At 41.2% G+C, this 27,920-nt stretch overlaps 1 protein-coding gene across 2 annotated transcripts in view; it reads left to right on the top strand.

The window, feature by feature from the left end:
* The window catches only part of DIAPH2 (diaphanous related formin 2), a 3,364,504-nt gene that overhangs the window by 1,936,515 nt on the left and 1,400,069 nt on the right, over positions 1-27,920 (top strand). For both annotated transcript variants that reach the window (XM_069213107.1, XM_069213115.1), the window contains one exon: positions 9,394-9,633. In XM_069213107.1, coding sequence (XP_069069208.1) covers positions 9,394-9,633 — 240 coding nt within the window. The remainder of the gene's footprint in view (positions 1-9,393; positions 9,634-27,920) is intronic.

Here is a 27,920-nt window from a genome sequence, read left to right as displayed (position 1 = left end):
GAGTGCTGTAGTTTGGATATATCAGCCATCTCTGTATATTAGGTTACATCGTCTGCTGTTTCTTTTCCTCCATTGTCATTCCGTCAACAACTTCATAAGCTGAGGAGAGATCTGTGAAGCATATTTACACGGTCGGCTGTTTTACCAATGTTGTAACACGTGGTTCCATATAAGGCCTGCTTTTTGACAAAAGTTGCTTGGCATAAACCCATGCTGTACTCTACAACTGATCTTACAGAGAACCACGCATCGTTTGTGGTAACAGCAGCAACTTTGCCTATATTTTCCAGTAATGTGTATTGGGATGATTAATTTAGTCAAAACATAAGAAGTACTTCCATTTCAGCTCGTAGAGTTTGCACTACTGAATATGCACCTATTAGAGAGTCTACATATTATATTAATCCACTATACCACATCACATTAGAACACATAATACTAATGCCATTCAGCCCCACTACTGAATTCACTCAGCATTATTTTCCTAATGTCTTCTGTACTCGGTTTAAGTTTGCTGCCCTCTTTACCAAAGTGTACCTACAACCACACTCATTTCCAAATATGAGAAAACGTTTTCATTGGGCAGAGTGCATATATTCTACATTTTGCACTGAGTTCCCTTTTTAGATCCTATATTAAAAAAGCAGGGTCTATCCTGCCAGACACACTACCCCCAAGGCCTTTGGAGATCAAGTTCCTGTACAGGTGAACACTATTCTAGTTGCCTCCCAAAATGTTTTCTTTCGTAAAGAGTTTTCTGTAATTTTATAACGCTCTCTGCTTAGTTTTTCACTGATGTATGGTCTTCTGAAGTGTCCTCATAGTAGTTCCGTTTTATGACTTGGACCTATATCTGGTCAGCAAAATTCGACAAACAATGTATTGATCTCTAATTAGAATGTAGAATTAGTGCTACTCAATGTAAATTAATAACAGAGTAGGAATCAGCACAAGGTGCCATAGATTTCAAATTGTTTTTCTGTGAAAAAGTATATTTCTTACTATGAGAGCCAATTTAAAGGTTGGTGGTAATTTCAAATGAATTGAGTGCTGAGGCATAAAGCACAACATATGGGCCTGCCTTTTATATTGGCGTTTTCTAAAAGCAAGATATTTAGTCAAGTTTATAACGTTCAAAGTTTTTTCACTTACCTTGCACACCAGATTTTATATGCTTGATTTCACTGCAGCGGTTTGCAATCCATTGACCCCGGACAATATTTATAATTTTATTATACTAATATTGTGTGAGATTTTTACTGCCAAAATATATAATTTGCATGGTAATTGTTAGAAATGGGGTCTCCAGTTGGCAGTCAGTTTAGACCATGTCCAAGTAGGGACCCTCACTCTAGTAAGGGTAAAGGAGATACACAGCTCAGATAACCCCCACTCACCCCCTTGGTAGCTTGGCATAAGCAGTCAGGCTTATCTCAGAGGCAATGTGTTAAGTATTTGTACCAACACCCACAGTGAAAACACCTCAAAAGGACTTCACATCAGTTAAGTAAAATACCAAATTTTCATCTCAATCAAACAAGACCAAAACAACAAAAATACAACACACACAAGCAATGATATGAATTATTATAGTAAAAAGATTCTTAATCCATAGAAATCAATGGATGCGTTGTTTTAGCACAAAGTTCCTGGGCTAGGTCAAAAATAAAGCTGCACAGTAAGCGTGTGTCAGAAACAGCAAGCAATGCATTTATTCCTTACTCTCAAGTGAGGCCGTGTATCCATTCTTTCTCTGCTGGGTAAGCAATGCATTGATTTCCGGACAAGCAGCCTTGGGTCTGTGCGGTAATGTCGAAGATTTTGGCTCCTATGGACGATGCGTGGAAAATCTGGATGCACAGAAGCAATGAATCCGTGCTGAGCTGGCCCTGCGTTGATTTTCAGGCACTATGCCGGCGCGGCATCGATTTTTGTTTGCCACTCAACTCGGAGATTTTCAATCTGGTTCTGCCAGCTTCTCCTTCCAGGGGACCAGGGACTGGATGTCTCATCACTCGGCAAGTCAGGGTGTCTCAGCAAGAGAGGCCAGAGGCTTACAGATGAAGTCTTTGATGTCACTGGGACTTATTTGCAGGAAGCAAGCTCAGCCCAAGGCGTTAGATAATCTTCGCAAGTAGGATACACCGCAAAGTCCAGTCTTTGTCCTCTATAGGGCAGAAGCAGCAATTCAAGGCCAGCCCAGCAAAGCACACACAGCAAAGGGGCAGTACTCTTCCTCACAGCTCTTCAGCTTTTCTCCTTGGCAGAGGTTCCTCTTGATCCAGAAGTGTTCTAAAATTGTGGGGTCAGCAGTCCAATACTTATACTCATTTCTGCCTTTGGAGTAGGCAAACCTCAAAGGAAAGTATTTGTAGTGCACAAGACTCTGCCTCATCCTTGCCTTGCCCAAGACACACACTAGGGGGTTGGAGACTGTGTTGTGAGAGGACAGGCACAACCCCTTCAAGTGCAGGTGACAGCTCCTCCCTCTCACTTTAGCCCAGGAAGACTCATCTGGAAATGCAGGGCACACCTCAGCTCCCTTTGTGTCACTGTCTAGAGCAGAGGTCTTCAAACTGGGGGGCGTGCCACCCTAGGGGGCCCTCAAGTGATCCCAGGAGGGGCGCCAGACTCTGGCCAAAAGAAAAATTATACAGATAACAGGCCTTTCTTTTAAGCAGAAGCATGTTACTGCATTTAAAAAAAGGTATCAGTACTTAACTGCAATGCTTAAAAAGATCTAGACATATTTAAACTTTGCCACCTTTATAAAATAATTGTGAAAATTCTGAGGGGGGCCCAATGGTTTTTATTTTTCAACTGGGGGAGAGGGGTGCGGCATTAAAAGGTTTGGAGACCACTGGTCTAAGGTGAATTCCTAAACAGTCAAGCTGTCATTCTGACCCAAAATGCCAAAAGTGGTATTTTCAAACAGACAATCTAAAAACCAACTTGACCAAAAGATGTATTTTTAAATTGTGAGTTCAGAGACCCCCAACTCCAAATCTCTATCTGTTCCCAATGGGAAACTGCACTTAAAAGATATTTAAAGGCAGTCCCCATGTTAACCTATGGGAGAGATAGGACTTGCAATAGTGAAAGTTCAGGACATGTAAAACACAGCAGTACATGTCCTACCTGTTAAATACACTGCACCCTGCCCCTGGGGATACCTAAGGCCTACCTTAGGGGTGACGTACATGTAGTAAAAGGGAAGGTTTAGGCCTAGCAAAACTGCACTGACAGACACTGTGGGTGGCACAATCAGTGCTGCAGACTCACTAGTAGCATTTGATTTACAGTAGTAAACTTTAGTACTGGTCACCAGTGGTAAAGTCTGAGAGTACCAGCACCAGCAGAAATGAAATCCAAACACACAGCCAAAGATACAGGAAGCAGAGGCAAAAAGACAGGGGAAAACACACCAAGGATGCTAGGTCTAACAGTAATGTTGTATACTAGGTTAATTCCCCTTGAGTCATGCAGTAACCATGGATTTAGGGAACATTTCCCTCTGTCAATGCTTATAGTTCAGATAACTGTTGCAAGTTTGCATTAGGATTTTCAAGAATAGCTCATACATATTTTGGCCACTCTTTTCACATAAAAAACAGTAGATGGACTAACTCACACATATCTTGCAAAGGGGTCCCTAATGTGCAATCTCATTATGCCACTGACTGACTTTATTCTCTGAATTTAAATGACAGCTTAATTGTGGATAATTATTTATTAGACTTTTACCTACATACTCTAAATTTTATGAATGATACAATTTACCTAATGCCAAGACCAAGCTCCCTCATCAATGAGCACTTCTTGAGCTAATTTGAGCAGGATTGACTGCTATGGTGGGAGTTCAAACATTACTGTGTTTTTGACAAGAATCACAAATGGTCATCACCCATGAAACTGTATTTGTGCTTTTGGTAAATGATATAGGAAGTGTTCTGGTGCCTATGGGCCTGCGAGAGAAAATACACAGCATCTGGGATAATATGTAACTGTGTTTTGGAACTGTTTTGTGTAAACCTAGCCTCATGAGAAAGAACGCCTTAACGTTTTGCCCTGGCTTGTAAGATGTGCCAGTGGAATGTTCTTTATTACAGATCAGTAGGTTTCCTTCTCCAAAACATATTATTCTGCTTGTTGTATAACAAAGGGACAATTACATGCATTAAAACAAAGGCTTTACTGTTGCCCGGTGGGCACTATGTTGTGTAAATACGTTAGCTCAAGTGGTGAATCTCTGAAGTGAAGCATGGATGTAATATAAAAATGGATATATTACCCTTTATAGTGCACGTATCTAAATCATATAGGTCAGAGGTCTTCAAACTGGGGGGGGGGGCCTTAAGTGGTCCGGGAGACGCCAAACTCTGGCCAAAAGAAATATTATCCCGATAACATGCCTTTGTTTTAAGCAGAAGCATGTTATTGTAGTTTTAAAAAGGTAACAGTACTTAACTGCAATGTTTAAAAAGGTTTAGACATATTTAAACATTGCCATCGTTCTAACCATTTTGCCATATGGCACATCCATAGTGCTCTGTGAGCCCAAATCTCTTCTTACCCCTTGGCCCCTGATAAATTTGTCACTCTTGACGACATTGATTGTGGACCTGGAGGGCAGCCATTTGATGTCTAAGCTGTTCCATGCTTGTGTGGCACTACTGCCCTTATGCGATGCGAACCTTGGAGAGGCGTGGGAGCGCGAGTTAGACAGGCGACCGTCAGAAAAAATATGTATTTTTTGCTGTAACCAAACTAAACTCATATCTCCTTACCACAGACACAAATTGATATACTACAAATTCCTATGATGCGCTTGCTTCTCGCCTAGGACATTGGCCAAATTTGATCAGTACAGATCTTCCAATTGCCCTAAATGCAGAGCCACTGATGAACATTTTTCCCACATGATTTGGAATTATAGTCTAGTGGGCACCTATTGAAGAACATTTTTTACCCAGCTTGCCACAAGGATTGGGACAGACCTGGTTCCTGATCCATTTTTGGCCCTGCTGGGGTACGTTGCTAACGTCCCTCAAGGGGTACATAGATTCACTGCTATTGCATTACTATTACCTAAGCGTGAGCTTGCCCTACACTGGGGCAGCAAACGCTGCCCCTCTGATTCAGACTGGTGGCATAGTATGGCCTACTGTGGCACCACAAGCAAAATATATGCCTCACTTCAACCTGCCTCTCCTCAAACCAGTGACATATGCCAACCACTCAGGGATTACCTATTACTGCAAGACAATCCTGACTCGGACCAGTGGGACCACTAGTATATGAGATATTTATCTTTGATGCTCTCTGGGTTTGTTCCTCCACTGTCTTTTATATACTATCAGGCCTGTACACCACTGTTGATGTTGTATCCTGTACCTTTATGGTGATTCTTAATTTTTACAACTCCTTGTGTGCCTAAAAAATATTATTATACTTGCTGATGCTTCATCGAATTTAATTAATGCTCAAATGGCAATACATCATACCTGTATCTCACATTGAATTTGTATATACTGTCTGTGACCTATTAAATACAAAATGATAAAATGTCCAAAAACAAATTACTACAGAGGAATCGTGATTTTTTTTTTGTTCCTTTCCCATGATACTGGCGGGTTAGCAATGGCTCCAATGTTTTAAGTGATCTAGTGCTTTTAATCAAGTGGTGTGTGCCCAGAGACGGTGTGGAATGTACACTCTTAAAAGATCTCTGCAGCAAAGCAGGACAGGACAAAGCTTTTTCCAGGTGGTTCAGAACTACTGGTGTACTGGACTACATGCAACATTTGAGCTGTACAATGAGTAAAACTGTTCTAGATAGAATTCTGCAACTATCAAAGCAAGAGCAAACAAAAAAAGCAATTTTCCCTCATTTTCACTCTAGATCTAATAGTTGAAATTTACAAATGAGTATTATTACTAAGTGCCTTTCTATATTAGTGGCCCTATTTTGATTTTATGGGCCTGTTAGAGGTGTATCCTACAAACATCTATTTAGGAGACTAAATCATGCCAGTATTCAACAGCCTCAACTTGAACTATTTTCCAATTCCCAATCCATATCAAAGTGCCGATTAACACCCATCCCATCTTTTGCAAGCAACCTACAGGCAAGAACCTTTTCCTTCCAAACACTACTACCTGAATTGTGATTGTGTTCACAATCAGTGCAATTAAACACAAAAGCTATTTCATCCAGATGTTGTTGGAGATGAATGGTTGTCCAATAAAAGACAACCAAGTCATCCATGTGAAGACATGATCCGGAGGTTGACACTGTTCCTAAATTCTTAAGCCTGATTAATCTTTTCAAAGTTCCCGGGAGACAAACATCAAATTATTTAAATTTAATTACAGTGCAACTCAATGAGCCACACATTCAATCCCGGAACTCAACCTGAAGTTCAAATGGGCTTTATTATAAATTCAAAGTCTAACCATGGCATGAACGTAAAAAAATCATCAAAGGAGAATTAAAGCACTGCACAACATTACATGTTATCAACATGTGCAGAACCAATATTTCAAAAGCGACAATGCAGAAAATAAGGAGAAGCGTTTAATGCTTTAAATCCAAGCTCAGATTCTCCTGCCTAACCATTGAATATTAATTCCTAACTAATACAAATACTAAAGGGATTTCAGAGGAAAGTGTCACCACCACAGACACCTCTGTGAAGATTCTGTTAAGAGATGTGAGTAGCGTAAAGCCACTTAGAAAAATAGAATATGAGTTCTGTACCTCACATTGGTTCACTTAAGTCAGGATGTAAAGGGAATCTGCTTGAGTCAGGAGTTGAAGGGAATCTGCTTCAATCAGGAGGTAAAGGGAAGCTGCATTTGTAACTCATTGAACATCACTTAAATCTTAAATCTTCCAGGGGCTGACATCACAGCCAAAACACTGCTTTGAAATAACAAAGTTATAAATCGCACATCTGATTGACAGTTGAGTTCATTTAAGTTGCTTCCATTCTCCCATACTCCCCATCCTTGGTAACACATCTTCTCAGGCCCACTTATCTCCTTTTAACAATACGCTCCTTATTAACCAGAGAGAGACTCGTACCATCGCACCTGCGCTTAAGAAATTATGCAATAAAACAAGCTTCATGTTGAAGGTTACTAACATAGAAAAAAATGCACATTTGATTTAAATATTTCCACAAGTTTCTCATAAACGCAATGAATATAAAATGATTATGGAAATAATATTTCTAAAATACTATAACATTAACATACTTGTGAAATTATGAATAAATGCAGATTACCTCAAATGTTCACAGGATTCTTTCTCATGTGTGCACTTTACTAGTATACGTTTCAGTGCACCACGTTCATATGAAAGTCATTTACACATGTTAAATAGAAAGCTGATTACTTCTTTATATCATGTTATAAAAAGCATAATGGCACAGACAAGTTATGCTATCTCAGTCACACAGTCTGATCAGGTATTGTAGAGCCATTGTCGAAGATTGTTATGGATGAATAAATAAACATGTAATTTTAGGAATATGCAATCAGAAAAGATAAATGTCTGTGTGATACAGGGTTTTGCACTTAATCTCCGTGGCGGAGAGTAATTTTAGAAGGGAGGAGGGCTGGTGGGATGCAGACATGCACACTCACACTCGTTCATTCACACACGCACACATACATCCATTCACAACACTCATTATCAAATATTCAAACATATATGCATGCACGCACCCAACATTCTTTTAAAAAAAAACACATACTTACCTTCGGCTCTGCTTTGGATGTCCCAGGAGGGTTGGACCTGCTGCCTTTCCTCACTGGTTAACCTAAGGTCAGTCGATGGAAGGCAGCTGTCCCAACTCGTCACAGAGTGGGATGGGGACAGTGAGATTGCTGACCCCCCCCTGCTCTGTGACGAGGTGTCACTGATTGACGCTCAGCCCTGGGTGCTCTAGGGCTTAAAACTGAAGCGCCCTGGTCCGAAGCAATCGGTGATGTTCCCCGTTGTCATGCGTGGGAGGGCCTGGAGGCACCTTTGCTAGGCTGTGATTTCTTCAGCCTAGCAAAGTTCAGGTAAGGCAGCCGGGAGCCTGGGCAAATAGAGCATGTATAGCTCCTGGCAGCCTGTCCTGAAAATGAAGAGGTTCTGTCAGACTGACCTTTGCTGAGCCTGACAGACACTCTTTTTGAGGGGCAAAAAGTGCAGGGGCGTGGCTTCTTAGCCCTAAAAGACAGGCAAGCAAAGAACATTTTTGTCCTAACTTACAAGTGGGTTTTTGGATGAGGGATCTTATACCAGCTGCTTTTTGATTACAGAGATTTTACATTGTTATTTGTTTGTAGGTCGGGCATAGCAGTGCGCATGCGCTGCTTTTCCGACATGTTTGTATGTATCTGGGCTTTTAACAACGCCCACCTCACGCCCATCACTATCACTTGTTTGTGAGCTTGCCTTTCAAAAATCCTTTGTTTTCATTGGTATATGCCTTACGTTTATCCCTCTTTGGTGATGTTTAGTTACCACCTTGGCCATCGCCCCTGCTACAAGTGGAGAAATGTGGCACAATGGTTAGAGCGTCAGACTCTGATGCAGAGATCTGGCCCGGGACCAGGGTTCAATTCCCAACTCGGCGGGTCTTGGGCTCAATTCCCTTGGACCAGATAATTCTTGCCTCGGTGCCTAATCTAATTGATGGGTCCCACTCTGTAACTCTGGGCAATAGCTTGCTTAATCTCCACAAGGCCCTCACAGCCCTTGGATGCCTGGCTTCACCTTGGGCCTGTCCAGGAGTGGGCGCCTCACAGGGAAAAGCCAGGAGGGGTTCCAAAGTATATTATGCGTTCAGCGCCTTGAGACCCTAACGGGTGAGTAGTGCACTATACAAGTGCAAAGTTTACAGTTTTACATGGCTATTGCACTTTTGCCGATAAGTTTGACTGCAAGTGAACTTCTTTTTCCTTTTGAGTGTCTCCTCACACTAATGCTCGTGGCGGCCATCGACTCGCCTATGTGAAACGGTTTTACTTTTGATTTTCGAGTTATGTGGCAAGAAAAGTCTGGTTAGGAGTTTACAACGCTAATAGCTCTAACTCGAGCGAATGCGAGACCCATTGCATTGCAAATGCTTGTTTTTTTGTCTTTGTCCTACACCCTTACAATTACGAGATACAGGTTACATCTGAGGTCATTTAGACAAACATTGCTTCTTCTAGATATAGTGAATGAATATTTTGAATTCGAGTAAGGGAGTCCTTGTCTTTCATCTGGGGCTTGAGGGTACAAAAGAAACAGTGTCAAGTGGCATCAAATTAAGCCTTGTGTAAAATATAGGTTGCCTACAGATAGAGAATCATACTTTTTTTTCGTTATCCACATTTTTTTTACCTTCACAGATGAGTTCCATAAAAATGCTGCGGCCTCGGCTTCACGGCATCCTATTCAAGCTGACGTTTGAAGAACACGTAAACAACATCCGGCCTGACATCATGGCGGTCACACTCGCCTGTGAGGAACTGAAGAGGAGCGAGAGCTTCAATAAACTCATAGAGCTGGTGCTCCTGGTCGGGAATTACATGAACTCCGGCTCGCGCAATGCCCAGTCCCTGGGGTTCAACATAAGCTTTCTTTGTAAGGTAAGGCTAAACGGACCCAGAGTGCCTGATAGTACTGCGACAGGGCCGTACTGTAATTTTCTAGGACACGATAAGTATCCCCGCCGCAGAACTGTGTAGCGTTTATGGAAAAATGATTAAACATACAGAAGTGTCATTTCGTACCCTAAGCCGAAAATGTGATCAATTTCAGAAAGAAAATATTTTTCCACAACATAATTATGAATGGCACAGTAAAATGAAAGGCAAAGGGGAATTGAAAAGCCAGAGCTTCTACATAATTAAACCTGCTGGATGTGGTTATTTACGTGGGAAATGCAGTCAGACGTGGTTAATCTGAATCAGTTTGCAAGCTCCGTTTTTTTTTCATTTTGATTAAAAAGAATCTTCAGATTTCAAAGCCGATATTAAATACAGTCTGTGAGATTGGCTATGATTTGAATGCTCTGCGTTCTCAGACACAATATAAATGGCGCACGGATGATCGTGCTTAAACTGTAGGCGGTGTGCCTGGCCCCTCGTCCATTCCTGTCTGAAATAAGGCATTCAGGTTCAGTTGCAGTGGGCGTGCACGCACCCAGCGAGCAGAATAATGAACAACTGCTTTTTTTGTCCAATAATTCTTTGGTAAATAATGGAAGATATTTATGAAATCATGGCCTTAAATAGTGATTTACTAAAAGTCATGTAATAGGACTCAGCACATGATATTCGTTTCATAGGTATTCATATTATCTTTTTACATTAGCAAGTCCAGAATGTACATATTCAAGGGCGTTGCAAGGGTGCCTGGGGACTAATGGCCAGGCTGCCACTACTGGTATTGCACCAGTCACCGAGAAACTTTACAAAGATGACCAAGCAATTTTGCACCACCATTCGAATTGATCAACTAGTGAAATCACATTTCTAATGATGAACAAGAGCAGTGTCGGCATTTGCACCTATTGAAAATGACATTTCCCACTACTTAGCAGCTGCAAATATTGCTATAAATGTCTAAACTTGACTTCGGCACTTCGTATGACCTTGGGCAAATCATTTCATCACCAATATTTAGTACACTAATTTCAGAGGCATACCAAACAGATGTAGGGCAGTCTTAATTGGTTGATGAAAGAATAAGGCAGACCTGTTGAATGTGCAAGAAATGAGCAGGTGATGCTAATGTACTTAGTAAATGAGTTGTGATTCGCCTAAAAGCTTTATCCAAAAAATAAAACATTAATGTAGAAGTGTTATATCATGGTCCTCACCAAGGGACACGTATATTTATATATTTTTTTATCCTAATTTAAAGAGAGCTCTCCGGTAGGCATCACTGTGCTGGACACTCTTACAGTTTTCATGCATTGTTGAAAACAATTATTGCTACAAATCTGATTTACCTTTGATATGAATTGAGATTAGATTTCACCATGCCTGGCAGATAGTTTAGGAGTGTAATTCCCAAAGCCCTTGTTTGACTCACCTGGTTGACACTCATCCAGTACCTATAAAAGTACACCATCAGCAGGGCCAAAGAAGGCCAAATTCTATATGTGGTTCAACCCCTTTATCATTCCGAGGTCGCTCTTTATCGGGTAGTTTCTTCACAACAATGTGAAAAAACTGATTTCTCTACCTTTCCAATTTGAGCATCCCCAAGGAGACTTCCTGGCCTATTGGACTCAGATCAATATCTCTCCCAGGCATGGGGACAGGCTACACACCACGGAGGTGCGGCAGGTGTGCGTGGCACCAGCTGAAAGCTTTTCGGGCCTAACCAGGTCTTCTCTCTGACTTTTTGTGCGTAATCTACCAGTTTTTGCCGCTCAGATTATTTCAGTTAATACACGTATTGATCGATACAGACACACAGGTTGAATTGATGTCGCTTTTTCCCCACATGGCTTGGAAACAGTAAACGCAGCGCAACGGGAATGCATAGAAGCAGCCTCTAAGCGAAAAGAATATTAATTTGTTTATTTTGTGGATTATCTCAAATCATTCCTTTATCTTGGCATTCACATTAAAATGGAATGTGCTGTGATGTCTGTAACCTAATTAAAAAATATCAACTGGAACTCGAGAGGTTCAGTCTTTCAGCAAACAAAACAACTCCTACATATTCACTGTCTGTGATATTTTGATACGTAGCCTTCTTTGCTGTTTGGGTGAGGGTCTCCAGTTGCACCACTGTGATGTATACATTTCCCAGTAAATCGTTTTTAATGTCCTCAAATGTTGATGATTTCAAGCAGGGGTACAGACATTTGTAAAGTGTTTTCGTACACAACCCTACATTTTTAATAATTCAACAAATGTATATACCTGTTTCTAACTGTTAGTTACCTATACTGAGAAATGATGCAGCTACTATACTATAAGTTATGATGGTTGAGTTGTGATGTCACTATAGCGTGTACCAGAGCAAGCATGCAGTGTCAAACACTTGTCAAAGCGTATGATTACTGCTGTTCAATGAAAGGGACAGCCAGACGTTCAGTTCTTCAGCACTTTTTTAGGCTGCAGTCGACAGTCATTAGTAGAAAAACTATATTTATGGCAGTTTTTTCCGTTTTTGCCGAGCTAAAGTTCATTACATGAAAACAGAAATCCCTCTTCATTGTACCACACATTCAGCGCTACAGCGGTTTTTCATTTCTCACATACAGAAAGCTTTTTAGCTCTGTTATTGAGTATCTATTGTGTACACTAAAAGTACTTATTGCGGCATTTGGGTCGCCTTATTGACTATCATGTGTTGGCTTGCATGTAGAGCTCATTTGCTTCCTTCTTACTTGCTGGCTCTCCTTCCTCTTTTGTCTCTCCACTGGAATGTAGCTTTTTTTAATCATTTTTGATTAGATCAATTGTATCCTTCGAGTCTTATATCAGGAAACATTTGTTTTTAGTTTTTCATTGAGCATACCAAATGAGGAATTGTGTTTTCTTGCTCTCTTTCACTCCCTCTTTCTATCTCCCATATGCTTCTTCCCCCTTGCACGAGCAACCGCCTTCCCGGGCCCACCCTTAAAGTAACAGGTATGTTTGTGTCAAGCTTGGCTGAAGAGAAGACTTTATCACACTGGTCTTCTGTTTTCTCCTGCTAGGCACACAATGCATCAAAGTACAGGGCGCTGCAGAAAAAGGTACCATTTATGTCACTAAGGGAAACTGCTCCTACTCAACTTGGTTTGAGGCCATGATTGGGAAGATTTGTATTCTCCTGGAAGCCCATACATCAGTTCCCCAGACTGCTGAAGATCACCAAATGGCTGGAGCATTTGTTCCATTTTGTAGTCATGTGGAAAGATGTACCTGTAACTAGTCCAGTTTTTTTTTAATCCGAGTCACTAGCAATAGGCTTTTCAAATGTTCTTCAGAGTTTACCCTGTGAAATATGAAAACTGAATATTTTATATTCACTGTTCAGTGTCAAGATCCCCTAAGATATGTGTTTGCCTTTAGTCCAGTAAGTAGATTGTTTTTTTCTACTTTTTTATGATGCTTTACAAACAAGCATTGCCAAAGCCCATAGTTTACCACTTACATTATAAAGGCAAGGCCTTGCTAATGCAAGTTGATTTTCATTAAACTGTAACACATTTTTGAAACAAATTACAAGTTACAAAGTACTGCTTTTAGTTCTGAATGTATTCTATATATCTTCTACAATTCTATCTCTTTCATATGGAAGATCAAAGGGCCAAGGGCGTGAACGTTTTAGGGGCGAGGAGAATGGTGTATTAGAAATACTAAAATTAACACTGACGTGCATTAAAGAAGGTTAAGTTATTGCGCTGAGCAAGCTTTCAATTTCAAGATGTTTATTTTGTCATCAACATTGACACAGAGACACAGCATATAAATGATCCTTCCAGCTACCTCCCAACATTCCACTCCGTTGCTATGATGTCTCTGGAATCTCACAGTACAATATTCACTCCGTGGCACTCCAGGGACAACCACAGCACATCTCCCTTACTATACAAACAGTTATAATGCTTAACAGAGATGTGGTCTCCAAAAAGAAAACATAAGGATCAGCAATTTAGAAATGAAATATATTTGAAAGAACAAAATGTGAAACCAATAAAAGTTTTACCAGTGAGCAAATGGCTTACATAAATATATTCCTCAAATAAATACCTAGACTGACTATGTACATCATCCCAGTTGGGGCATGAAAATGAAACAACTGCATAATATTCACTTTTAGCCTAAATCTTAATCAGATAAGTAAGAAGGAGGTTCCCACAAGCGAGAACTGTGGTGAAACTTTGCAGTCCGATCATCATTACAAACAGAATTTGGTGTGTTGTCATGCGTAACTTTCATCACCTCTCACAACTCTAGAAATACTCCAGACACTTCCACCACACCAAACCACCACATTTTGTTTATTTGAACAATTCGCGTAGGACCCCATTAATTGGATTTCCCCCTGGGTGTTCCCTGTGTCTTTATGAAACCCCCTCACCTACGTGCCATTCTTGCTTGCATACATTGTGTTTGCTGTCAAAGCACTCTTCATATTTCACCTGATATTTCGGATCAACCACTTGCAACCTTTCCTCACACTTTAACCAAACGGGATTCAGTTTGGACTCTGCAATGCTTCTCCCCAAACACTGAAACAGTGATCATGTGGTCACATTGTTAGGTGTGTTGCAATGTGCCCATAGCTTCTTCCTAAGCACTGTTTTCAAAGAAACCTCCCTTCCACTGCTAACTGAGTGGATGCTTTAATCAATTTGTTCATAGGCTCAACCATACCACTAGCCTATGGTGAGTACAGTGTTGTGGGTAAATGAGTAATACCAGGGGCCAGATGTAGTAAAAAAGCAAATTGCGACTTGCAATTTGCGAGTCCGTGCGACTCGCAAATTGCAAGTCGCAATTTGCTATGCAGAACGGTGTCTCAGACACCTTCTGCAACTCGCAGTGGGGTCGCAAAGACCCACCTCATAAATATTTATGAGGTGGGTCGCAGTTTGCGACCCCATTGCGAGTATGGGCACTCACGGGGATGGTGGCCTGCTGGAGACAGCAGACCACCATGTCCGTGACTGCTTTTTAATAAAGCAGTTTTTTTTTTCTATCTGCAGCCCGTTTTCCTTAAAGGAAAACGAGCTGCACTTAGAAAAAAAACCGAAACCTTTTGTTTCGGTATTTTTCAGAGCAGGTAGTGGTCCATAGGACCACTACCTGCTCTGAAAAATTGTTTTTGTGATCATTCACAAAGGGGAAGGGGTCCCACGGGGACCCCTTTCCGTTTGCGAATGGGTTACCATCCACTTCAAGTGGATGGTAACAGCGATTTCATTTGCGACCTCTTTCGCGGGCGCAAATGAAATAGCATAGCATTGCGAGTCGCAAATAGGAAGGGAACACCCTTTCCTATTTGCGAGTCGGAAATGCATTTTGCGAGTCGGATCCGACTCGCAAAATGCATTTGTGCATAGCAGAGAGGCTTTTGCGCCTCGCAAACGGCGTTTTTCGCCATTTGCGAGGCGCAAACCCTTTGCTACATCTGGCCCCTAGTTCCTCTAAAAATTATTTCATCTCCCTTGACACAAACTGGACACCATTATCTGTGACAATAGATTTGGAAATTCCTTAAGAAGCAAACACATTCCTGAAAAATTCCAAAACTGTTCTAGCCATCACCATGTTCACACACCCTACTGTGACCTACTTGGGTGTATAAAACACCAAAACAATTCTTTCATTAGGTGCTAACAAGTCAAAAGGTCCCACAATATCCAACCCCAACTTAAGTCAGGGCTCCTCTGTGATGGTTACTGGTGACAACAGAGCTGTTCTGGTCACTTTGGACTTGTCGCTTGCTGCACATTGGATGCAGTCTCTCACTACTCCCTCAACCTGGCCACCAGTATCTTTCTCTTACTCTGACCTTGGTTAAGTTCTTTCCTAAATGCCTTTCTTGTTCAAGATTCACTCTTCTCTCTCTTAAACCCTCTGGGGAACTATTTGATCACCCCGAAAAAGATCCATATCATCAATGCACAGTTCTTTGTGCATGTTCCAAAATCCTTTTTTTCCCTCCTCGAGGTCCTTGAAATTTGGCCATCCTGACACTACCCAACGTTTTACTGTTTCCCTTACATAATTCTTGGCAGCATCCCTGTCCCACTCATCCTCGCTAAATGCTCCTTCTTTTACCCATATAAAAGGATCTGTTGTCTCCTCATTCCTACCTGATCCCTCACCTGGCAACCTCAACATGAAATTTGCTGGTATATTTTTGACTCCTGGCAGATACTTCAGCTGAAAATTGAAATCCATCAAACCTTCTACTCGTGTCCTTATATGTGGAGATGCATTGTCTATACTCCTACATGCCAACATCTGTACAAGAAGCCTGTGATGAGTCCTTAGAACGAACAGTAAACCACAAAAGAGAAACTTAAAGTGATGTACCGCCCAGGTGCATGCCAGTACCTCACACTCACTAACTGAATACCTTTTCTCAGCCCCCTTCAATGAAGGCAAGGTAAAAGCCACCACCTTCTCTTCCTCACCTTTCACCTGTGATAGTACAGCGCCAAGTCCCCTCAGACTGGCATTGGTTGTTAAGAAAGTTTTTTTTAGTTACATCAAAATGGCCTAATGTCTGCATTTTTAAATCTCCACTTTCACCTATTTGAAAGCCTCTCCTGCTTCCCGTAACTGGTTAAATGTTACTCCTTTCTTGAGTTGTAATCTGATGGGTTGCAATACACTAGCAAACTTTTTGATTCATTTGTTGTAATACTCTGCCATATCCAAAAATGAACTGATCTTTATCGGATGGGGTGGGTGCCTCCACAATTGAATTTTGGGACTGATACCTTCCCCCGAAATGGTGTGACCTAGGTACTCGACTGATGCAACTCCAAATTTGCACTTTTCTTTTTTTTATGGTCAGGCCATTGTCCATTAACCTGGTTAATATCAGCTCTAGTACCCTTTCATGCTTCTGTTTGTCCTTTCCATATACTAAAATGTCATCCTGGAAAAACATCACTGATGGATGCCTTCCAACACTGCTTTCATTAATTTTTGAGAACACACCACTGCCAATGCTAGATCAAACAGCAATCTTTTGAACCTAAAAGCCCCCAGAGGCGTGACAAAAGAAGTAGAGGGCTTCAAGTCTTTGTGCAGCAAAACCTGATGATGCGCAGCAGATAAATCCATTACACTAAAATTTTGGGCATCCTTAAGTGCTGTAAGAGCCTCTGTGATGTTTGGCAAGGGATGATGATCTACCTAGGTGTGTTGATTGAGGTCTCTAAAGTCAACAAACATGCGGAGCTTGGTTCCATTATCCATGGAAACAAGAACCACCAGAGCCAACCACTCCGAAGACGCTATTTCTTCTAGAATCACACTTCCCAACAATTTATTTAATTTTTTCTGCAAAGGTTTAATCATCAAATTAGGTAATTTTCTCACTTTGTGCACCACCATCTTGGACCCCTTTTCCAATATGATTTTGTGTTCAAAACATTTGAGTTGCCCCCGTTGATTACTAAAAACCTCTGGGAACTCACTCACCCACTCCTTGTCGTCTCCCAGGGTGGATACCATCATAACGTTATTGGGAGCATTAAGATTTAAAATTATGCCCAAATCTCTCTGGTACCTCTATCCCAACAAGTTGTCTCCGCTCTGGTTACCTTCATTTTCCCTACATTCTCCCTACCTTGAACATTTATTGCCATCACAGCATATCCCACCACGTTGATTTTCAGTCCTCCATACCCTTCAGGGCAGATATCAGGGGGTAAGAATGTGATATCACTTGCTCCATATATCCTCTCCCAATTCTTGTCCCCCACCATGGTGAAAAGAGACCCAGAATCAGCTAAAACTGTGATGCCTTTATCCCCAATCTTTACTTCACACTCAGGCATCACTACTGGTCCACTATCCACCACTTCATTCACTTGGTTTACACCATTATGGGATGAATTTACACATAGAATTGCAATCTGACCTTCTTTAGGCATATCTAGTACTTCTTGTACTTTTGTGTTTTTACAAACTAAGGCAAAGTGTGCTCTTTTCCCACAATTTCTGCATGTAAGATTACGAGCTAATCATCAAGGACTGTTTGAAAGATGGTGAGGACTACCACACTTAATACATCTGAACTTTGAGTCCTTCCTTACACTGGAACCTACAACACCATCATTAACTCCATATTTTTGAAGAACACTCTTTGAGTTGTCTTATTGATCCCCATCCTATCAGAGGGCGTAGACACCAGATCCACAGTCCATGGGTTGTTTCCTTGCATTTCTTTTATTCATGCAAGGCATGTTCATACCTTCCACAATTTCAGTGGCTTGTTTCAATGAAGGGTTTTTTGCAAATAACTTTTCCTGCACTCTGGAATCATATATGCAATGCACAAGTTGAACTCTAATAAGGAGTTAAGTCACCAAATTCACACATGCGGGCAAGGTTCCGAAAACAGCTACATAGTTACCTCTTCTTGGACTCTTATAAAAAAAAATGTGTGTCTGTGCATAACTATATTAATTCGGGATCCAAAATGCTTCTCTAGCATGGTGATGGACATTTCAAATACGACCCTTGGGTCACCCACACCATTGCCTTGTTAATCACGTCTAAACTCTCATAAATATTGTGCCCCTGTATTCCTAAATTATGGAGCAACACCGCCTGTTTCTGGCTCCTGAAAAATTCTCCCCCAAATGGTGATCAAATACGAATCCAAGGCGCTTTGCCCCCTTTTCCACGGCAAGATAGGTTCTCCTGCTTCAGACAAAACTGGTGGTTGTGACATATTTTTTGCAGCCATGTCCGAGTTCCTGTAGTGTAACTCGATATTACAAACTAAAGTAATTGACTAATATAACAAATCAATACAATTGATTAAAGTAATAAATGAATCTAACAAATTAAAATAAAGTTCCCCGTGTGAATGCGTGTCTTCCTGTGTACAAGGTACACCTAGAAATAGTCTTCCTTTGACTTAAATTTGAATTCTAGCCTCTGTTGATAGACATCACACAGTTCCTCAGGTTGTCTTGTTGGTAAACCAATAATAACTGCACTGTTCAGTCGAAATCACTCTGCCACATGTCAGTGCTGCCTAAATTTTCTAGATTCCTGTTCAATACCAGCACGGTTTAGTTGCTTTATACGGCTTAACATAAAATGCGAGCTTCACGCTGCTTATGTCACCACATAGGTGTCTCCATACTGACATGATGCCGCATGCTCTGCTGCCATGCACGTCTCAATACTGACATAATACCAGTTCCACCCCACTGAATATGGCACGCTCTGCTGCCATGTGCAACATTCAAACAATGCGGTGAGTCACAATCCAGCTTGCTCCGCCATAAGATTGCCATAACAGATTAAATTATATTGGCTCTGTAATTTATCCAAATTATCCCACTAGTTTAAATTCTTCAGTATCAAAGAAAATAACAATGTAAAGGTCTGGCGTGCTCACCCTTGTCAATATTCTCTCGCCTTTTTGTTCCCTTTTTTGTTTCTATTTCCGTCGGGTAAAGGGTTCAAGTGGTGAGCCCTAGAGGGGTGTTGATGGTGAAATCCAGGGACCTGCCCCTCTCAGGGTGCCTTGTCGCCAAATGTTAAGTTATTGCGTTGAGCAAGCATTAAATTTAAAGATGTTTATTTTCCAATCTACAGTGACATAGACACACAGCTTATAAATATTCCTTCTCCACCAACAGCCGTTCCATCTCCCCCCAACATTCCACCCCATCGCTATGGTGTCTCTGGAATCTCACAGTGGACTATTCACTGTGTGCACTTCAGGGACAACCACAAAAAGAGATATTGCAAGTCACCACGGAAATCAATTACCTTACAAAGAAACATAGGTGAAGGCTAGTGGTGTAACGAAACTTGAGGGGCCCCCTGCAAAGGATATAGAGGAGACCCCCCACCCTGGACTCAGCCAAGAGCACTCATGTCAGGGGCCCACACCCTTATACAGTGCTGGCTGTGCTGAGATGACCTCCCTGGAGCTGGGCCCCTCCCCATGCACTGCAGGGGCTGCGGGGGCTAATGTTACACCACCGCTGAAGGCCACATAGTTCTATGAGAGCAAGGACGCTTTTGGTGACTTGGAGTATCTTAATAATGAACAGTACATACATGGTATGTTATACTATATACTTTTGTCTTTTGTGATACCTTCTTGTACAATGCTTCTGCTAGCGCGTCGATCCTTAATAAGTAAACTTACATGGTGACGCGTATAGGTCGATGAACCTTTTGATTCGCATAGAGTATCCTAGTTATGATGTGACCAATGTTCTTAGTAATCGATGCACAAAATTTATAAATATGAATCAAATCATCCTTCAATAGTCAATGGAAGCATAGAACATCATACCATGAGAACCACAACTCAGCATACATTTTAGTAATTTTATTTTCCTATTGATTACAATTCTAAGAAATGAGATTAATTCAAATGTAATTCAATTCAAAATAAAAACCAGCATTAATTTGTTAGAAGACACCAAAGACATAAACTAATCAAAGCTTGCAATAGAGTGCATTCTAAAGCATTAACATAGGTCAATAAAAGAATCAAAGACAATAAGTCATTCCTGGTCATGAAGTTCAGCAAAGCAGTCCGTCAACCATTTATAACAGTAATCTGTCAACGTCATGTAAGGAAACCCTCAACTAACCCAGATTAGCATTTGCATGTGGGACTTCATGCAATACAATTTTGAAAATAAGAATTTAGGCAAACATCCAGCTAAGAACACTATTAGACAGCGCAGTTGGTACCTAGAAAGAAAAGGCACAAAATGCATTTCAATCACATTGTCGCATCTACCTATCCACGGAATGGGTCAGCAACAGAGTCAGTCTTTGTCCTCAGGTCATCAGTCAATCAGCATCACATCAGGCTCTCGATCAAAGAGTATGAGCCCAGTGACAGAATCTCGAATATCTTCTCTTCTCAATAGCGCAGTTCATAACGGTGTAAGTTCTGAAGTCTCTTCCCTCTGTCATTTTGTGGAAGAGTAACTCCCATACTTTGATTCATTACCGGAGTCAAATCTGACTGTGTTCCTGTCATTAGTGTAAACCTCGGCATACCTTGCAACTGTGCCTGGGGCATCAATATGTCGGAGTCGGCTCAGTCTGAACCAACAATGGTCTCGGAACCACCTGCTCTGTAGGTACCACTAAGTTCAAAGTTGTCTCAATAATCAGCACTTCAGGATAAATTCTCTGTGTCGGTGGTGGATGCAAATGTGCCTGGACCACCAGAGCAGTCAACACGTTAGGATTACTCTGCACCACACCTTGTACTTGTCCATTATCAACCTGTAGTGGACTCGCTGTCTCAGTGCCTGTGCCGGGGCAGCTGGAGCAGCACTAGTACTCGGACCCCCCTCATGCACCGCATATGGTAGAGGTCTACTATGGAAGACTTTCTTCTTTCCTCCCTTTCAGACGAACCCTTATCTGACCCTTTAGGCAATTTCTTTCCTTCCGTCTCATCTTCCTGTGTAATTAACATGTGTAGTTAACTACTAACATAGGTCAATAAAAGAATCAAAGACAATAAGTCATTCCTGGTCATGAAGTTCAGCAAAGCAGTCCGTCAGCAAAGCAGTCCGTCCGTATAACAGTAATCTGTCAACGTCATGTAAGGAAATCCTCAACTAACCCAAATTAGCATTCACATGTGGGACTGCATGCAAAACAATTTTGAAAACAAGAATTTAGGAAAACATCTAGCTAAGAACACTATTAGGCAGCGCAGTTGGTACCTAGAAAGAAAAGGCACAAAATGCATTTCAGTCACATTGTCATATCTACCTATCTACGGAATGGGTCAGCAACAGAGTCAGTCTTCGTCCTCAGGTCATCAGTCGATCAGCATCACATCAGGCTCTCGATCAATGACAGAATTTCGAATATCTTCTCTTCTCAGTAGCACAGTTCATAATGGGGTAAGATCTGAAGTCTTTTCCCTTTGTCATGTTGTTATATCAAAGTCACCCAGACTATCCCCCAATTTCCAATTGGTCAATTAATCACAAGTTATGACTCTATCCAATAGTTGTACTATTCCTAATCTATGTATTCTAATATTTCATCGTTCACATGTCGTTGATTGGTCCGCTTTACAATGTTCTCATCATCCGGCTCGTCAGGTATCAAAAATGTTGCATCGTCTTCTCCAGTCAGTGTCTTCATTGTTTGAGTCCTGGGAAAGTACATCTCCTGCACGTTACACATTATTAGTTACATTACTAGAGACATCACGGTTCTCACAAAAGTTCCAGTTATGCATTTCATTAAAACAATGAGCAGTTCATGGTCAGTTCATTTTGTCAGCATTTTCCATTAGACTTTAAGAAATGCAGTTTTCTGCATGAGGCCTGACAAGACTAGGCCAAGACACTCGCTAAATTAAGGCCTACAATTATACAGAACATAGGTTATAGCTCTCAATATGACATATTACTACATAAATCTAATACGTTTTTAATATTTCATGTAAATTAGTCACTCATTTAGTAAAATTCGTGAAATCTGGTGGCCATTCTCCGAGGTCACAATTTCAAACGTGCACATTTATTTTCTACATTATTAATTTTCTATCAAATTCATTATTCAGAACACATAAACATTCATTAATAATTTCTAATTAGGACATTTGCATTAACACTTCCATAGGCATGGGAGTGAAGGTACGATCTGCAGGGAGCTGGAAGGGTTAAGGATAATCTCGAAACGTTTTACAGCCCCATCTGGTGTTTCAGTGATTGTCTTCTTCCTGTCAGGGGCTTGTCAAATGAAAGTTTGTGTCTGCGGTTTTGTTCTGACATCTTTCACTGGAGGTGGGCTCAAAGGATTCCGCAAAAAAAGATCTGCCCAACTTCAAATAAAATAACAACAATCTGCTGGGAAATACTATCATGTAGTAATAGCTGTTTTAAAGAGGAAAAGCGGAAGGTTTTCAAATCAAGTACAGTTCTCCCTTTTCAAGAGTGTTTAATCTTTGGGGACATTCAAGCTTTGCTAAGGGAAAGGCTTGTCATTCAAAGTAAAAGATGCAGGGGTTGTGCACAGTAACTGAGCAAATAAAACTTCTACTTCCAAGCACAGCGTAATTTTAATTATTCACACACATGATGCCTCAGTCTAGCGCTGGTAGCCCAGCATAATAAAAATGTTCATGTGGGCTTTGGAAAAAAATGAAAGATCATTATTTTGCTTCATTTATTTCCTTCCGAATATAAAGACACACATATTTGAGGCCGAGCAACATTTTCTATGTGTCCCTAAACGCTGGCAGCATTTGTATAGCTCTTTCTGCACCAGCATGCCATTCTAGCACTTTCTTTTTCTTTATTCCCATTGAGTGTGGTTCTAGGAATTCCTTCCATCCGCGGTGTATGCTGGGTAAAGAGAAAGATGTGTGAAGAAATGTGCAAATAGTGATTTTGGGAGCTCGAGATTAATTCTAAACGTCTGGTGGAAATGTAGACAACATATTTGTCTTTGGCTCCATCATTTGCAGGTCGTGACCCTTAACACTGGAGGGGCGTTGAGAGGTCGTGAATTTTAACCCAGTGACATACACTGTATGAAATCAACAATATATTTTAGCTCAGTTCCAAAGCTCTCAACCATGAGTTGTTTAACGGATTTTTGTTTATAAGGGGCTTATGACTGAGATTTGTGGAACTGAGGCTGAAGTCAACGTGAGTTTCTCCCACTGCCTGTCAGTGGGTCTAAAAGTAACAAATAAAAGAAAATATTTACTCAGACTTCCTTGTTCTATGTACTCTCTTCTGCACTGCAGGCCCAGCACGAGTCCTCTTGGAGCTTCATGCAACTGCCCTCTACTAATCCAGATACTGCTGAGAGAAGTGCAAGGATAGGTTGGAGAGGACTGCCTCAGCACTCCGCCCGGCAGTGGGAGCCTGTGCCTGCTCTCCACCCAGATAAAACAGCTCGGGTTGGAGGGGTTTGAAGTGTGCATGTCAGACTGGCTATTGCAAGACAGCCGGCCAAGGTGACATACGCATTCTAAACTTGAGTCTGCACCTCTCCTCCCCTGCTGCCAGCAGCAATAACCCCACCCTCAAACACTGCTCGGGCTGTGAGCAGTGAAAAATAAAATGGTAATAAATTAATTTTGTTACCATTTTATTTTTCACCTTTAAAGTACTGGCTGCAGGGCGCGACACACTAATGGAGGGGCCTCCGCGAGGCTTTCATATCATGCAAGATAGTCCAGTCCATGTTTTTAGCCAGCATTGTGGTACTTAAAGTTTTACATCTTCCACCTCATGTATTGATGTAAAATTCCCACCATGCAACATGCTACTGCTACACTGCCCATAATCACTGACAGTGCCTCGCGACAGTGGGTCAGGTGACTCTAATTTATAAAGCGTTACTTTGAAAAGACAGTAGTAATGAAAACCTACCAGCAAAAAAAGCACACTGGCTCTTCTTGGGAAGCTTCTGTTTGGAATTTTGACAGGAGAAGAAGAGCAACAAACATTATCCATGCACACTTTCATGCTTGACACTACAAATGCCCTTTCCCAGCTTTGAGTAGGGAGCTGACTCTGGAAATCTATGCTAATTCTCACCGGCATTTGGTGCCTCATCACATACTGAGTAACTGAACCAGAGTGCTCCTGAAATCTAATTTATTGACTTTAAAATGTGCTAGAGGTGATAGAATGCCCTATGTTAACTGGTTAGCATTAAGTGCACATTGACAGGCGAGTGCACTTGCTTAATTCACTTGCCGATCGATGTGAAATGGATGCACAGCCAAGGAGATGTTCTGTCATGGGTATTACATTTGGTTCAAATTTATTCTGCAGGTGACAGCCTGCATGTTTCTCACTCGGTTTACTAAGGTGCAGCTCTTCATTACGGGCAACCGATTACCTTCTGTGGATGAAGTGCTGAAAGCTGGAAAGGGGAACTGGCGAATACATGCACAGGCTCTTGGCAAATGTACAGGCTCATGTTCTAGCACAGAGAATGCGGAAACACTGGCAATTATCCAAAGGATTGCAGTTAAATTCCTTAACGGTATTAGCAGAGAGCCAAACATCCCTTTTCTCCTGCGGAGCTCGGTGGGAAACTTATTAGTTGCAATTAAAGCTGATTTGAGTATTATCCTCAAATCTGATCCTGCAAGTACCTCATTTACTAGGCTGCAATTGAAGTTAAGTCACTTCACTAATTGTACCATAAGTCCTACATTTCCTGTCTTTATGGAGCCCCTACATGCTGGATCCTGTAATAATTCAGATCCAGGAGCGTTGTAATTAACACTTTACTGTGTCCTGCACATCAACAAGCACAAACACATATTGTAAGTCTAGTGTTAGTCTAACTTTTAATGGCTGCTACCAGTCTCACTTGAAATACGCATCACAGTCTAATCTTTTGCATCCGTTACTTGATTTATTCAGCTGATTTGTAAATTATGTAATGTTGCTTGAGGGGTACCTCAGCATGGTTTTTGGTACAGTAGATGACATACAATATACATGCATAAAGAATCCATGTTTGTGAGAGAGAGACACACATTCGCAGGGTTATCGGAGGTGTTCATCTGGGTACTTAGGGCCAGATGTGGCAAACTATTTGTGACTCGCAAACGGCGAAAATCGCCGTTTGCGACTCGCAAATGCGTGTTTGCTATGCTGAAATGCATTTTGCGAGTCGGAACCGACTCGCAAAATGCATTTCCGAGTCGCAAATAGGAAGGGGTGTTCCCTTCCTATTTGCGAGTCGCAGTGGTATGCAATTCCACAGGTACCATCCACTTGAAGTGGATGGTAACCCACTCGCAAACGGGAAGGGGTCCCCAGGGGACCCCTTCCCCTTTGTGACTGGACCCAAAATTATTTTTTCAGGGCAGGCAGTGGTCCAAGGGACCACTACCTGCCCTGAAAAAATCCGAAACTAAAGGTTTCGTTTTTTTTTTTTCTAAGTGCAGCTCGTTTTCCTTTAAGAAAAACGGGCTACACTTGTAAAAAAAAAAAAAACTGCTTTATTTAAAAGCAGTCACGGACATGGAGGTCTGCTGTTCCCAGCAGGCCTCCATCCCCGTGAGTGCCCAGAGTCGCTATGGGGGCGCAAATTGCGACCCACCTCATTAATATTAATGAGGTGGGTCTTTGCGACCCCATAGCGACTCGCAGAAGGTGTCTGAGACACCTTTCTGCATAGCAAATTGCGACTTGCAATTTGCGAGACGCATGGACTCGCAAATTGCAAGTCGCAATTTGCTATTTTCCTACATCTGGCCCCAAGTCACTGTTTTTCTAGGATGTAGAGTCCCTCATGTGGGTCTGGTCAATATCAGATAAGTGTGATGGTGCCTCGATGGATAAAGGTCTCTGGTTAGTTTTGGAGCAAAAGGGAAGCCACATTGTACTACGCAAAGTGCCACAGTGTGCAATCTTTTCCTTGGACTTGGACATAGGACTCTCTCTTTCTGCATTGTAATTTTTCAGATAGAAAGACGTTTAGTTGGAGTGCAGGTTAAAGATGAGTGGATACCAACGTGACAGTTTTTGTAGGTAATTGGAACTTTACTTATGAGCACCCTGCACTTTAGAATGTCATACATAGTTGCCCTTGTAGCCAGTTGAGTGGTTCTAAAATCCACAATTTGTGGTTTTTTTCCAGGTTGACTAACTGCCCATCATTTTACGTTACCCTCAGTCTTTTCCGGACCTCACTAAGCATGTGCACAGTATGCTCCTGTATTCTAGTCTTGCACAGATCATCGATTTGTCATGCTCGTAACACTGGTTTCTTTCTAACAGAGGCATACTTTGCTTAAGTTGCTATTTTCTCATTGATGACTTCCCCAATAAACTAAGTAATTCTGATGTCTCAGAGTTCCCATTCGTTGGTTGTTACGCATATCTTTTTGGTATTAGTCTATAGCTAGTTATTTAAATCTGATCTAAGTGATTCGTGAATTTTGGGGCACTGCCTTTGCTTTACCACAAAAATGCAATATTGTGAAAGCACTATTTTAAAGTAATTATACACAGATTGTATGTTGTAGCATTGGTTTATTAGGGGAAATGTTGGAGAAGCACTATGGGGCATATCAATATACGCTGGTTTGAGGACTTACCTGTATATGTAATGTTTTCAGGTGTGCTGTAGAATGTTAAAATAATGAAGACAAAATGAAGGGCTTCCCTGCTGTCACTTGTAAATCCATTTGAACAAGTGGATATAGGAAAAGCAAAGAAATATCACTCTTTGGAAACTATACAGAATTACAAAACAAATTACTTTCTAAGCCCAAGTTTGTTAAACTGCTTTGACACATGTATTATCTTGATGCTATTATTTTAAATGTTTATGTTATCCATGCCAACATCCATTTTCTCTTTTGCCTCCTTAACAATCTCAATGTGTAGGTAGCACAAGAGCATACTATTTGGTTAAATAATACTGAACTCATTTCCTTTAAAAATTTGTTGGACTCCTTTTTGTCCATTGGCGTTACCTACTGGGTCATTAGGCTTATGCATGGAGGGCCCACATAACTGACCTGATTTTCATCTCATTTGAATTCACAGAACAACCCAATTATCTCCCTATTAGCGGGTTGGGATGCTCCATGATGCTGTTCTATGCTCTTTCTGACTCATCTACCACCTCTCTTATGCCTAAAACTACCCTGTGCTCAATAGTTCTCTAGCTTCAAGTCTGTCAAATTCCAAACCTGTATACCCTCTCTACATTGTCATTTTGCAATTCACAATAACATACTTTAAATCGTTCGGAGTCAGACACTGATTCACTGAATTCTCATTTGAATGCTCTAGTTTAAGTTGCTTTTATGAACAAAAGTGTCTCAGCTATTGGTAAATGAATGCTGTCTCTGCCTCTCAGTGGGTTTGAAAACACTTTAAAGAACCCAGCGCACTATTTTTTTTGAAGTTCTCAATTGCTTTAAAAAATACAAGAAGTGAATTCAAAGTGCTCATGTCACCATCTAGTCATGTTGCTAGAGCTAGTAACTTGTCTAGGGAATGTTTTAAGGAACGTTCTCTTCTGTCTGCATGTGACAGCGCTGTGTCATCTTCACAAGTTCTGTCTGATTCTTTAGCATCATTTTTCATCTCTAAAACTCAGTCAATTCAATCATCTTTTTATACTCAACGGCCCTGATGCTGCCCTCCTGCAGAACTTTTTTCTTAATGTTTTTACTGAATTTGTCCCTTTGGCCAATGAACAAATTAAACTATAATTACAGTCACCAA

This window comes from Pleurodeles waltl, chromosome 2_1, assembly GCF_031143425.1.
Source record: "Pleurodeles waltl isolate 20211129_DDA chromosome 2_1, aPleWal1.hap1.20221129, whole genome shotgun sequence".
Classification (NCBI taxonomy): domain Eukaryota; kingdom Metazoa; phylum Chordata; class Amphibia; order Caudata; family Salamandridae; genus Pleurodeles; species Pleurodeles waltl.
This window is presented reverse-complemented; position numbering and strand designations above follow the sequence as displayed.